Genomic DNA, 14,305 nt, shown 5'->3' on the forward strand with positions numbered 1-14,305 from the left:
CTCTACAGGTATCTCCGAAGGTGTTAGTTGAGTTAGTATGGATCAAGACTGGGATTTGTCACTCCGTGTGACGGAGAGGTATCTTGGGGCCCACTCGGTAATACAACATCACACACAAGCCTTGCAAGCAATGTAACTTAGTGTAAGTTGCGGGATCTTGTATTACGGAATGAGTAAAGAGACTTGCCGGTAAACGAGATTGAAATAGGTATGCGGATACTGACGATCGAATCTCGGGCAAGTAACATACCGAAGGACAAAGGGAATGACATACGGGATTATACGAATCCTTGGCACTGAGGTTCAAACGATAAGATCTTCGTAGAATATGTAGGATCCAATATGGGCATCCAGGTCCCGCTATTGGATATTGACCGAGGAGTCTCTCGGGTCATGTCTACATAGTTCTCGAACCCGCAGGGTCTGCACACTTAAGGTTCGACGTTGTTTTATGCGTATTTGAGTTATATGGTTGGTTACCGAATGTTGTTCGGAGTCCCGGATGAGATCACGGACGTCACGAGGGTTTCCGGAATGGTCCGGAAACGAAGATTGATATATAGGATGACCTCATTTGATTACCGGAAAGGTTTTCGGAGTTACCGGGAATGTACCGGGAATGACGAATGGGTTCCGGGGGTTCACCGGAGGGGGGCAACCCACTCCGGGGAAGCCCATAGGTATTTGGGGGGGTCACACCAGCCCTTAGTGGGCTGGTGGGACAGCCCACCAAATCCTATGCGCCAAGGAAGAAAAATCAAAGAAAGAAAAAAAAAGGAGGGGAAGTGGGAAGGGGGAAGGACTCCCTCCCACCAAACCAAGTAGGACTCGGTTTGGGGGGGGGGGGGAGAGTCCTCCCCCCTGGCTCGGCCGACCCCTTGGCGTTCCCTTGGACCCCAAGGCAAGGTCCCCCTCCCTCCTCCTATATATATGGGGCTTTTAGGGCAGATTTGAGACGACTTTCTCACGGCTGCCCGACCACATACCTCCATAGTTTTTCCTCTAGATCGTGTTTCTGCGGAGCTCGGGCGGAGCCCTGCTGAGACAAGATCATCACCAACCTCCGGAGCACCGTCACGCTGCCGGAGAACTCTTCTACCTCTCCATCTCTCTTGCTGGATCAAGAAGGCCGAGATCATCGTCGAGCTGTACGTGTGCTGAACGCGGAGGTGCCGTCCGTTCGGTACTAGATCGTGGGACTGATCGCGGGATTGTTCGCGGGGCGGATCGAGGGACGTGAGGACGTTCCACTACATCAACCGCGATCTCTAATCGCTTCTGCTGTACGATCTACAAGGGTACGTAGATCACTCATCCCCTCTCGTAGATGGACATCACCATGATAGGTCTTCGTGCGCGTAGGAAAATTTTTGTTTCCCATGCGACGTTCCCCAACAGTGGCATCATGAGCTAGGTTCATGCGTAGATGTCTTCTCGAGTAGAACACAAAAGGTTTTGTGGGCGGTGATGTGCGTTTTGCTGCCCTCCTTAGTCTTTTCTTGATTCCGCGGTATTGTTGGATTGAAGCGGCTTGGACCGACATTACTCGTACGCTTACGAGAGACTGGTTTCATCGTTACGAGTAACCCCCTTTGCTCAAAGATGACTGGCAAGTGACGGTTTCTCCAACTTTAGTTGAATCGGATTTGACCGAGGAGGTCCTTGGATGAGGTTAAATAGCAACTCATATATCTCCGTTGTGGTGTTTGCGTAAGTAAGATGCGATCCTACTAGATACCCTTGGTCACCACGTAAAACATGCAACAACAAAATTAGAGGACGTCTAACTTGTTTTTGCAGGGTATGATTGTGATGTGATATGGCCAATGATGTGATGTGATATATTGGATGTATGAGATGATCATGTTGTAATAGAAATATCGACTTGCACGTCGATGGTACGGCAACCGGCAGGAGCCATAGGGTTGTCTTTATACTAACATATGTGCTTGCAGATGCGTTTACTATTTTGCTAGGATGTAGCTTTAGTAGTGATAGCATAAGTAGCACGACAACCCCGATGGCGACACGTTGATGGAGATCATGATGATGGAGATCATGGTGTGGCGCCGGTGACAAGAAGATCGTGCCGGTGCTTTGGTGATGGAGATCAAGAAGCACGTGATAATGGCCATATCATGTCACTTATGAATTGCACGTGATGTTAATCCTTTAATGCACCTTATTTTGCTTAGAACGACGGTAGCATTATGAGGTGATCTCTCACTAAAATTTCAAGACGAAATTGTGTTCTCCCCGACTGTGCACCGTTGCTACAGTTCGTCGTTTCGAGACACCACGTGATGATCGGGTGTGATAGACTCAACGTTCACATACAACGGGTGCAAAACAGTTGCGCACGCGGAACACTCGGGTTAAGCTTGACGAGCCTAGCATGTGCATACATGGCCTCGGAACACATGAGACCGAAAGGTCGATCATGAATCATATAGTTGATATGATTAGCATAGGGATGCTTACCACTGAAACTACTCCCGACTCACGTGATGATCGGACTTGGGATAGTGTAGGTGGATCATGAACCACTCAAATGACTAGAGAGATGTACTTTTTGAGTGGGAGTTTAGCATGTAATTTGATTAAGTTGAACTCTAATTATCTTGAACATAGTCTAAGTCCACTTTGAATATATTTGTGTTGTAGATCATGGCTCACGCAAGTGTCATCCTCAATTTTAATACGTTCCTAGAGAAAGCTAAGTTGAAAGATGATGGAAGCAACTTTGTAGACTGGGCTCGTAATCTTAGGCTAATCTTACAAGCTGGAAAGAAGGATTATGTCCTTAATGCTGCGCTAGGAGATGAACCACCCGCTACGGCTGATCAGGATGTTAAGAACGCCTGGTTAGCACGTAAGGAGGACTACTCAATAGTTCAATGTGCAGTCTTGTATGGCTTAGAGCCGGGACTTCAACGTCGCTTTGAGCGTCATGGAGCATTTGAGATGTTCCAGGAGTTGAAGTTTATCTTTCAGAAGAACGCCCGGATCGAGAGGTATGAGACCTCCGATAAATTCTATGCTTGCAAGATGGAGGAAAGCTCGTCTGTCAGTGAACATGTGCTCAAGATGTCTGGGTACTCAAACCGTCTAGCTGAACTAGGGATTGAACTCCCACAAGAAGCTATCACTGACAGAATCCTCCAATCACTGCCGTCAAGCTATAAAGGCTTTGTGTTGAACTACAACATGCAAGGGATGAACAAGTCTCCCGGCGAGTTGTTTGCGATGCTGAAAGTCGCACAGTCTGAACTCCGTAAAGAGCATCAAGTGTTGATGGTGAGCAAGACCACTAGTTTCAAGAGAAACGGCAAAGGCAAGAAGGGCAATTCGAAGAAGAGCGGCAAGCCTGTTGCCAATCCGCCGAAGAAACCCAAGGATGGACCTAAGCCTGAAACAGAGTGCTTCTATTGCTGGGGTATGGGTCACTGGAAGCGCAATTGCCCCAAGTATCTGGCAGATAAGAAGGCGGGCAAAGAAAAATCAGGTATATTTGATATACATGTTATTGATGTGTACTTAACCGGCTCTCGTAGTAGTGCCTGGGTATTCGATACCGGTTCTGTTGCTCACATTTGCAACTCGAAACAGGAACTGCGGAATAGACGGAGGCTGGCGAAAGACGAAGTAACGATGCGCGTAGGAAACGGTTCCAAGGTTGAGGCAATCGCCGTCGGCACCGTGTCACTTCAACTACCATCGGGATTAGTGATGAACTTAAATCATTGTTATTTAGTGCCTGCGTTGAGCATGAACATTATATCTGGATCTTGTTTATTGCGAGACGGTTACTCTTTTAAGTCTGAGAATAATGGTTGTTCTATTTCTATGAGTAACATCTTTTATGGTCATGCACCGAATGCGAGAGGATTGTTCATATTGAATCTTGATAGAGATACACATATACATAACATTGAGACCAAAAGAGTTAGAGTAAACAATGATAGCACCATATTTTTGTGGCACTGCCGCTTGGGTCATATTGGTGTAAAGCGCATGAAGAAACTCCATGCTGATGGACTTTTGGAGTCACTTGACTTTGATTCACTTGACACGTGCGAACCATGCCTCATGGGCAAGATGACTAAGACTCCGTTCTCCGGAACAATGGAGCGTGCAAGTGACTTGTTGGAAATCGTACATACCGATGTGTGTGGTCCAATGAGCGTGGAGGCACGCGGCGGATATCGTTATTTTCTCACCTTCACTGACGATCTAAGTAGATATGGTTATGTCTACTTGATGAAGCACAAGTCTGAAACATTTGAAAAGTTCAAGCAATTTCAGAGTGAAGTGGAAAATCATCGTAACAAGAAGATCAAGTTCCTACGGTCTGATCGTGGGGGTGAGTATCTAAGTTTCGAGTTTGGTACTCACTTAAGACAATGTGGAATTGTTTCGCAGTTAACACCGCCTGGAACACCACAGCGTAATGGTGTGTCCGAACGTCGTAATCGTACTTTGCTAGAGATGGTGCGGTCTATGATGTCTCTTACTGATTTGCCATTATCTTTTTGGGGTTATGCATTAGAAACAGCTGCATTCACTTTAAATAGGGCACCATCAAAATCCGTTGAGACGACACCATACGAAATGTGGTATGGCAAAAGACCAAAGTTGTCGTTTCTTAAAGTTTGGGGATGTGATGCTTATGTCAAAAAGCTTCAGCCTGAAAAGCTGGAACCCAAAGCGGAAAAATGTGTCTTCATAGGTTACCCAAAAGAGACAGTTGGGTACACCTTCTATCTCAAATCCGAAGGCAAAGTGTTTGTTGCTAAGAACGGAACTTTTCTCGAGAAGGAGTTTCTCTCGAGAGAATTGAGTGGGAGGAAGATAGAACTTGACGAGGTTGTCGAACCTCTCATCCCTCTGGATGGTGGCGCAGGGCAGGGGGAAACCTCTGTCATTGCGACGCCGGTTGAGGAGGAAGTTAATGATGATGATCATGAAACTCCAGTTCAAGTTTCTGTTGAACCACGCAGGTCGACGAGATCACGCGCTGCTCCAGAGTGGTACGGTAATCCCGTCTTGTCAATCATGTTGTTAGACAACAATGAACCTGCAAATTATGAAGAAGCAATGGTGGGGCCAGATTCCAACAAATGGCTGGAAGCCATGAAATCCGAGATAGGATCCATGTATGAGAACAAAGTGTGGACTTTGGAGATACTACCTGAGGGCCGCAAGGCTATTCGGAACAAATGGATCTTTAAGAAGAAGACGGACGCTGACGGTAATGTGACCGTTTATAAAGCTCGACTTGTGGCAAAGGGTTTTTCACAAGTTCCAGGAATTGACTACGATGAGACTTTCTCTCCCGTAGCGATGCTTAAGTCCGTCAGAATCATGTTAGCAATAGCTGCATTTTTCGATTATGAATTTTGGCAGATGGATGTCAAAACGGCGTTCCTTAACGGTTACCTTAAGGAAGAGTTGTATATGATGCAACCCGAAGGTTTTGTCGATCCTGAAAATGCTGACAAGGTGTGCAAGCTCCAGCGATCCATTTATGGACTGGTGCAAGCATCTCGGAGTTGGAACAAACGCTTTGATGAGGTGATCAAAGCATTTGGGTTTATACAAGTGGTTGGAGAATCTTGTATTTACAAGAAAGTGAGTGGGAGCTCTGTGGCGTTTCTAATACTGTATGTGGATGACATATTACTGATTGGAAACAACGTAGAGCTTTTGGAGAGCATAAAAGGTTACTTGAATGAAAGTTTCTCTATGAAGGACCTAGGAGAAGCTGCTTACATTCTAGGCATTAAGATCTATAGGGATAGATCAAAACGCCTGATAGGGCTTTCACAAAGCACATACCTTGATAAAGTTTTGAAAAGGTTCAAAATGGAACAGTCCAAGAAAGGGTTCTTGCCAGTGTTACAAGGTACGAGATTGAGTAAGACTCAGTGCCCAGCAACTGATGAAGATAGAGAGCATATGCGCTCCGTCCCCTATGCTTCAGCCATAGGCTCTATCATGTATGCAATGTTGTGCACTAGACCGGATGTTAGCCTGTCCATAAGTATGGCAGGTAGGTTCCAGAGTAATCCAGGAGTGGATCACTGGACGGCGGTCAAGAATATCCTGAAGTACCTGAAAAGGACTAAGGAGATGTTTCTCGTGTATGGAGGTGACGAAGAGCTCGCCGTAAAAGGTTACGTCGATGCAAGCTTTGACACAGATCCGGACGACTCTAAGTCGCAAACCGGATACGTATTTATTCTTAATGGGGGTGCAGTAAGCTGGTGCAGTTCCAAGCAAAGCGTCGTAGAAGATTCTACATGTGAAGCGGAGTACATGGCTGCCTCGGAGGCGGCTAAGGAGGGTGTCTGGATGAAGCAGTTCATGACGGATCTTGGAGTGGTGCCAAGTGCACTGGATCCAATAACCTTGTTCTGTGACAACACTGGTGCCATTGCCTTAGCAAAGGAACCAAGGTTTCACAAGAAGACCAGACACATCAAACGACGCTTCAACCTCATCCGCGACTACGTCGAGGAGGAGGACGTAAATATATGCAAAGTGCACACGGATCTGAATGTAGCAGACCCGCTGACTAAGCCTCTTCCACGGCCAAAACATGATCGACACCAGAACTGTATGGGTGTTAGATTTATTACAATGTAATTCACATGGTGATGTGAGGGCTAGATTATTGACTCTAGTGCAAGTGGGAGACTGTTGGAATTATGCCCTAGAGGCAATAATAAATGTATAGTTATTATTATAATTCCTGTATCAAGATAATAGTTTATTATCCATGCTATAATTGTATTGAATGAAGACTCATTTACATGTGTGGATACATAGACAAAACACCGTCCCTAGCATGCCTCTAGTTGGCTAGCCAGTTGATCGATGATAGTCAGTGTCTTCTGATTATGAACAAGGTGTTGTTGCTTGATAACTGGATCACGTCATTGGGAGAATCACGTGATGGACTAGACCCAAACTAATAGACGTAGCATGTTGATCGTGTCATTTTGTTGCTACTGTTTTCTGCGTGTCAAGTATTTATTCCTATGACCATGAGATCATATAACTCACTGACACCGGAGGAATGCTTTGTGTGTATCAAACGTCGCAACGTAACTGGGTGACTATAAAGATGCTCTACAGGTATCTCCGAAGGTGTTAGTTGAGTTAGTATGGATCAAGACTGGGATTTGTCACTCCGTGTGACGGAGAGGTATCTCGGGGCCCACTCGGTAATACAACATCACACACAAGCCTTGCAAGCAATGTAACTTAGTGTAAGTTGCGGGATCTTGTATTACGGAACGAGTAAAGAGACTTGCCGGTAAACGAGATTGAAATAGGTATGCGGATACTGACGATCGAATCTTGGGCAAGTAACATACCGAAGGACAAAGGGAATGACATACGGGATTATACGAATCCTTGGCACTAAGGTTCAAACGATAAGATCTTCGTAGAATATGTAGGATCCAATATGGGCATCCAGGTCCCGCTATTGGATATTGACCGAGGAGTCTCTCGGGTCATGTCTACATAGTTCTCGAACCCGCAGGGTCTGCACACTTAAGGTTCGACGTTGTTTTATGCGTATTTGAGTTATATGGTTGGTTACCGAATGTTGTTCGGAGTCCCGGATGAGATCACGGACGTCACGAGGGTTTTCGGAATGGTCCGGAAACGAAGATTGATATATAGGATGACCTCATTTGATTACCGGAAAGGTTTTCGGAGTTACCGGGAATGTACCGGGAATGACGAATGGGTTCCGGGGGTTCACCGGAGGGGGGCAACCCACTCCGGGGAAGCCCATAGGTATTTGGGGGGGTCACACCAGCCCTTAGTGGGCTGGTGGGACAGCCCACCAAATCCTATGCGCCAAGGAAGAAAAATCAAAGAAAGAAAAAAAAAGGAGGGGAAGTGGGAAGGGGGAAGGACTCCCTCCCACCAAACCAAGTAGGACTCGGTTTGGGGGGGGGAGAGTCCTCCCCCCTGGCTCGGCCGACCCCTTGGGGTTCCCTTGGACCCCAAGGCAAGGTCCCCCTCCCTCCTCCTATATATATGGGGCTTTTAGGGCAGATTTGAGACGACTTTCTCACGGCTGCCCGACCACATACCTCCATAGTTTTTCCTCTAGATCGTGTTTCTGCGGAGCTCGGGCGGATCCCTGCTGAGACAAGATCATCACCAACCTCCGGAGCGCCGTCACGCTGCCGGAGAACTCTTCTACCTCTCCGTCTCTCTTGCTGGATCAAGAAGGCCGAGATCATCGTCGAGCTGTACGTGTGCTGAACGCGGAGGTGCCGTCCGTTCGGTACTAGATCGTGGGACTGATCGCGAGATTGTTCGCGGGGCGGATCGAGGGACGTGAGGACGTTCCACTACATCAACCGCGATCTCTAATCGCTTCTGCTGTACGATCTACAAGGGTACGTAGATCACTCATCCCCTCTCGTAGATGGACATCACCATGATAGGTCTTCGTGCGCGTAGGAAAATTTTTGTTTCCCATGCGACGTTCCCCAACAGCATATACCCCTGTCATCCTAGCATAAATGGCACTCAGGGATCCTATCACCATCGGACGACAACATTTCCTATGTTCATGATTCTAGTATTTAATGCAAAAAATTGAACCTTAGTAGTCAGCCGCCGGCGAGGTTTGATGTGAGGGGGCGAGGGATGACGAGGAGGATTAATTTTTTTAGCAAGATTATCATATAATATCAGTAATACATATAATATCATCGGTGATCATTGTGGACCCTTCATATAATATTATCATATAATATCATTAATATATCTCGAATAATTGAGTTAATGTATTATCGAATATTATCACCAATACATCTCGAATATTATCATATAATATCACTAATACAGCTCGAATATTATTGAAAAATCCAGTTGACTCGCGGTTCCTGAGCCGCGGATGATGGGCACTCAAGGAGAAGGAACCATCACAAGATCATTGCTCTCGTGAGATCCCCGGTGATTCCGTTAGGTATTGAAGAACATGGCGTCCAACGCAATCATGTAGCGACGGACGTGCTCGTCCTCCTCCCTGACACGGTGACGTACCACCTCATCGAGAGCCCGCTACCTCCGCACCGATGGTGACCCACGTGACCGCCACCAAAGAAGCTCTGGGCCAACAACGAGACCCGAATTCCTCATTAAGCTACGTGCCCCGGAGCCCAATCCCGAATATGCCACCTCTCCAACTGGTTGTTGTCGTCGTCTTGATGACGAGGATGCGGGACATGCATCGTTGCCTTTAGATAAAGACATCCTTGGTTACTTGTAGAATTTCTTTTTTGAGATTTTTTCAAAACTAAAAATTTTGAATTTTGGTTTTTTAAACTAAAACATGCAAAAGAATTTTAATTCTATTGTGCTAGATGTTTTACAACTATAAATAATCAAATCGCATTGAAATGTATTAAAAAACAATTCTGCAACGATGTGCAGGTTACCATCTAGTATACCTAAATAGGTGATCACACTAAATTACAGCTAGTTCTCTTAATTAACATGCAAAACACATTTCGTGCAACTACGCCAACAATTCCGGTGTCGTAGCGGCCTGAGCGTTGGTGGCTTCATATACGTTTTTTAGGAATATCATTTGCATTTTAAATATACATGATAAAAAAAGCTAGACAATTGTTGCATTCTCTTGTCCATTGCCTTCTCATCCGAACCGTTGTTAATAATCTAATGAGAAAAACCTAAGAGAAATTCCAATACGATTTAAATCACTAACTCGATCATTGGAAAAACTTAAGAGCAACTCCAACATGGACAATCAAATGAGCGGCATCAAATATTCACGAACACATCCGAATATGTACACGGGCAGTGGGAGAGGCGGGCGGTGTTGGCGTCGGCGTCGGTAACGGTGTGGGAGGCGATGACCGGGGGAGGGGTGGGGGATAGGATAAGCGGGGAACAGCATGGTCGGCGAGCTTCGGCCCACGGTGGCCAACGGGGGAGAGGGGTTGGGAGAAAGGAGGTCACGTCAACGAGGAGCAGGGTCGACGATGCTCGGGAAGGGGGGCGAGGAGGTCCAGCGACGGTCAGGGGGCTCGAGGACGACTCAGAGGCGACGATGATCTCCGACAGCCTGGCGCCGTCATGGTGTGGGGTTCGGCACGACATCGGGGGCGAGAGTGGAGAGGAAGATTGGGTGAGGGGAGAAGGCACGGTTAAGTACCCCCGGTCTTTAGTCCCGGTTGATGGCCACAACCAGGACGAAGGCCTACCGTTAGTCCTGGACGGAGTCACCAACCGGGACTAAAGCTAAATTTTAGCAGCCCAATGGGCGCGAAACCGAGGGCTTTAGTCCCGGTTGGTGGCTCTGATCGGGACTAAAGGTTGGCCTTTATTCCCGGTTCTAGCCATCAATAGAGACTAAATCCCTTTTTCCTATTTTTGGTTTAAAACCTTTTTAGGATATTTTAGTTTTATTTTTCTTTTAAACAGATGCATACATGCCTAGTTTTCATTTATTTCTATTTGGTATTAAAGTTTTTAAGAAAAAAATAATTTATGAAAATTTTAGTTGGATAAATTTTATATAATTTTAGGTTAATATTATTCTGATCATAACTAGTGTTTTATAAAAGCTTTCTCATTTGATTCATTCTGTTATTGAAGAATATTATAAAATACTTTTTATTAACCTAATAACCTTTTTTTCTTTATTGCTTTATTCATTGATTGTATTTTGATTGCTGGAATACTTGCTAGAGTGAATGCTTATATGAATGCAATGTTTGATTATATAGATTTTTATCAGAGAGTGACAAATAGTTCTATATATCAAGTTATTTTTCGTAGGTACCATTGCCGCAGTGGTTTGTCAATATGTTTTTGAAAATATGACACAAGGCGATCAATGCTGCCACAATCTTCCTTCCGGAATCTAAAGCCCTTTGGGTATAACCCAACATTACTAATGGTGTGGGTTTGTACTCCTAATGTAAGGTAATATAAAGGTGCATGGATATTCATGAGATATACCAAAACAATAGACTATTCTCATAAGATTTTCCGATTTCTCAGCCCTCAACATATCATCAACTTCCCCCTTTTAATGAGATATACCAAAACAACCGAGTAGGCAAACCCGTGTTCTTCCTAGTGTCGCCCCTATCTCAGCTACTCTGCTACTCTATAAAGATCTCCAACTAGTGTGGGTGTATGAACTATGCATGTCGACCTCAAGCGGCATATCTAGAATGCTCAGAAGACATTCATATTTTGTTTGGACATAATTACATTGATTAACTCCTCTGTATAATTATAATACTAAAAGGACATGAATAATTGACAATTCATAACTTACTAAATAATTATTCTAAAATCATGTTTCAAATGCCAAAATATCCTAGCAAAGATTCCCTCCGGTTTGTCTGAAGTGGCACTTCCAGCTATAAGTCCGAAAACTCACACTAGAGAGAAAGCGATGGCGGTGAAGCCGGTCACATCCCAGAGTGGGATCTTGGTGTATAAAACTATTTCTTTGCGTGTGTACATTGCTTATTGCGTCGTAACCATGGAAAATGTTCACATTTAACATGATGCTTGAGTCAGTCTTCACTATGAAGGAAGGAATTACATGAACCTTTTCATAATCTTCTGACATGTCTGTCTTGTCCTTCACTCTCACGATGTTTCTTTTCCCTGAAAGAACTATTTGGCGCTTTGGCTCATCATATAATGTATTCGTTTTCTTATCTTATCTTTTTCTCGGTTTGGTAGACATGTCCTTCACATAGAAAACCTACGCCACATCATTGGTTAAGATGAATGGTTCGTCTACGTACCCGAGATTGTTGAGATCCAGTGTTGTATTCGTTTTCTTATCTTATCTTTTTTTCGGTTTGGTAGACATGTCCTTCACATAGAAAACCTACGCCACATCATTGATTAAGATGAATGGTTCGTCTACGTACCCGAGATTGTTGAGATCCAGTGTTGTCATTCCGTACTACGGGTCTACCTGTACCCCGCCTCCTGTTAGATTGACCCATTTGCACCGATAAAAAAGGACCTTAAAATCATCACGCCTACAGTGAATTTCCTATATCTCCTCTATGTAACCATAATATGTGTCATTTGCCGGTTTACTAGGCTCATCCTCACATGAAGAAGACAGGCACAACATGAGACTTTGTGGATCGGCATTGTGTCGAGTGCGTTGTGTCAAGATGGGTGAAGGAGTTTGGACTGAGAAGTTTGTGTCGAGCTAGAGTGATTTTGGATCAAGAAACTACGTCATCATGGGAAGCAAGGAAGAAAAAAATAGATTTTTCACAAGGGTACGTTTTCAAAGAAAATTGGGGCAAGAATACATTTTTAAACAAAAATAGCCAGACCTTCGATACCACGGCGAGTATTTATCGCCTTCAGCGAGATAGAAGGATCTCTCGCTGAATGCGGCACAGTATTTGGGACAGCCCACTTCACGCTCAGTTAAAGGAAGAAGGGGAGGGAGGAGGAAGAAGCAAGCGAGCGTAGCCACCACGTCGTGCTACTGTTAGCGTTAGGTGAAGGGGGTGCGTCCTACTTGAAGCGAGTGAAGCTGGTTTTTCTTGCTTCTTTTGTTTTTTCTATTCTTTTGTGTTTTTTCATCTCTGGTATTTTTTATTTGTTTTTTAGTTTATTTCATTTTCCTTTTCCTTAGGTTTATTTTTTTTATTTTTTTGTTTTCATTTATTTCCGTTTTGTGTGTTACCTTTTATTTTTCATTCTACATTGGTATATACAGAGTCAATTTTTTTAGAACACTTGTTCAACATTGTATAAACATGATCAATAATTTTTAAATACTTATTCACATTTTTATATACTTTATTAATATTTTTATAGACATAATAAATAATAAAATACTTGTTCAACATTTGTTTATATACTTGTTTAACATTTTTAAATACTTGTTCAGAAAATTGAATTTTTTTAAAGAAAACTTTTTTAATATACTCTCTCCGTCTCAAAATTTTTGTCTTAGGTTGTTTAGAAATGAATGTATCTTAATACTAAAATTTGACTAGATACATTCATACTTACACAAATCTAAGACAAGAATTTTAAAAAGTAAGAGTATGTGTTTAAAATATTTTAATATATAAACAAAAAACGTAAAACGTAAAAATCAGAAAAAAGAGGCTGTGGCCTCCCGCGATCGAGGGCCGGCTAGCCCAGAGTAGAGGAGATAGAGGGCAAAACAGAGGAGAGGTCCAGCCGAGCACAAGTCGCTGACCAAAACCCTATTCGCCGCCGCCGTAGTTTTCCGTCGGCACAAGCACCGGCAATGGCAGCACCACAGAGGCCGAGTACGAAGGTCACGGCCTCCGCGTCCATCCCGGCTACGGCGCGTGGAACGCACGTTTTGACGATCGCCGGCTACAGGCTGCACAAGGGCCTCGGCATCGGTAAATTCGTACGATCAGCCACCTTCGCCGTCGGCGGTTATGATTGGTGCCTTCGTTACTACCCCGATGGATTCAGTGCGGACACCAACGACTATGTATCAGTCTTCGTTGAGCTCCAGAGCAAGAAATCCACGGTGAGGGCGCTGTACGACCTGAGGCTGACTGACTGGGGCACCGGGTTGTCGTCATTGGTTATCTCCCGGCCGTCCTCCTTCCCGGCGTTCGACTCAGGCAGGAACGAACATCTCAGGGGGGTTTCCAAGTTCATGAAGACTGACGTCCTGGAGGCATCCCCATACGTGCAGGATGATTGCCTCTTGATCCAGTGTGACTTGACCGTTCTCCTCAAAGAAATACCTGCCATGGCAATCGCCACCAAGACGCCGGAAATCGAGGTGCCGCCGTCCGACTTGTTGGAGAATCTGGCAAAACTTCTGGAGGCGAACAAAGGAGCAGACGTGATGATCAAGGTCAACGGGGAGACCTTCCATGCGCATAAGATCGTGCTTGCGTTGCGGTCTCCGGCCTTCGATGCGGAGCTCTATGGGCCAATGGGGAAAAGCGAGAAATCTTGCCTGCAGATTGAAGACATGCAGCCGGCTGTTTTCAGAGCCTTGCTGCACTTCATCTATACAGATTCACTGCCCGCCATATATGTAAATGACAACTATGACAACAAGGAGATGATTAAGCTCTTGCTCGTGGCTGCAGACAGGTATGCCATGGAAAGGATGAAGCTGATGTGCGAGAGCATTTTGATCAAGAGTCTCGATGCCAAGAGCGTCTTGGCCACATTGGCTATAGCTGAACAACATCATTGCAGCAAGCTCAGAGATGCGTGCGTTGAGTATATCAAGCTCTTCTCTTAG

General features: G+C 44.9%; 1 protein-coding gene across 1 annotated transcript; it reads left to right on the plus strand.

Annotated features, from left to right (window-relative positions):
* Positions 1 to 13,315: 13,315 nt before the first annotated feature.
* Positions 13,316 to 14,305, plus strand: LOC123431243 (BTB/POZ and MATH domain-containing protein 1-like). Its single transcript, XM_045115067.1, has one exon. The coding sequence runs from the start codon at positions 13,316 to 13,318 to the stop codon at positions 14,303 to 14,305; it is 990 nt and encodes a 329-aa protein (XP_044971002.1).

The sequence above is a fragment of the Hordeum vulgare genome, chromosome 2H, assembly GCF_904849725.1.
Source record: "Hordeum vulgare subsp. vulgare chromosome 2H, MorexV3_pseudomolecules_assembly, whole genome shotgun sequence".
NCBI classification, from domain to species: Eukaryota; Viridiplantae; Streptophyta; class Magnoliopsida; order Poales; family Poaceae; genus Hordeum; species Hordeum vulgare.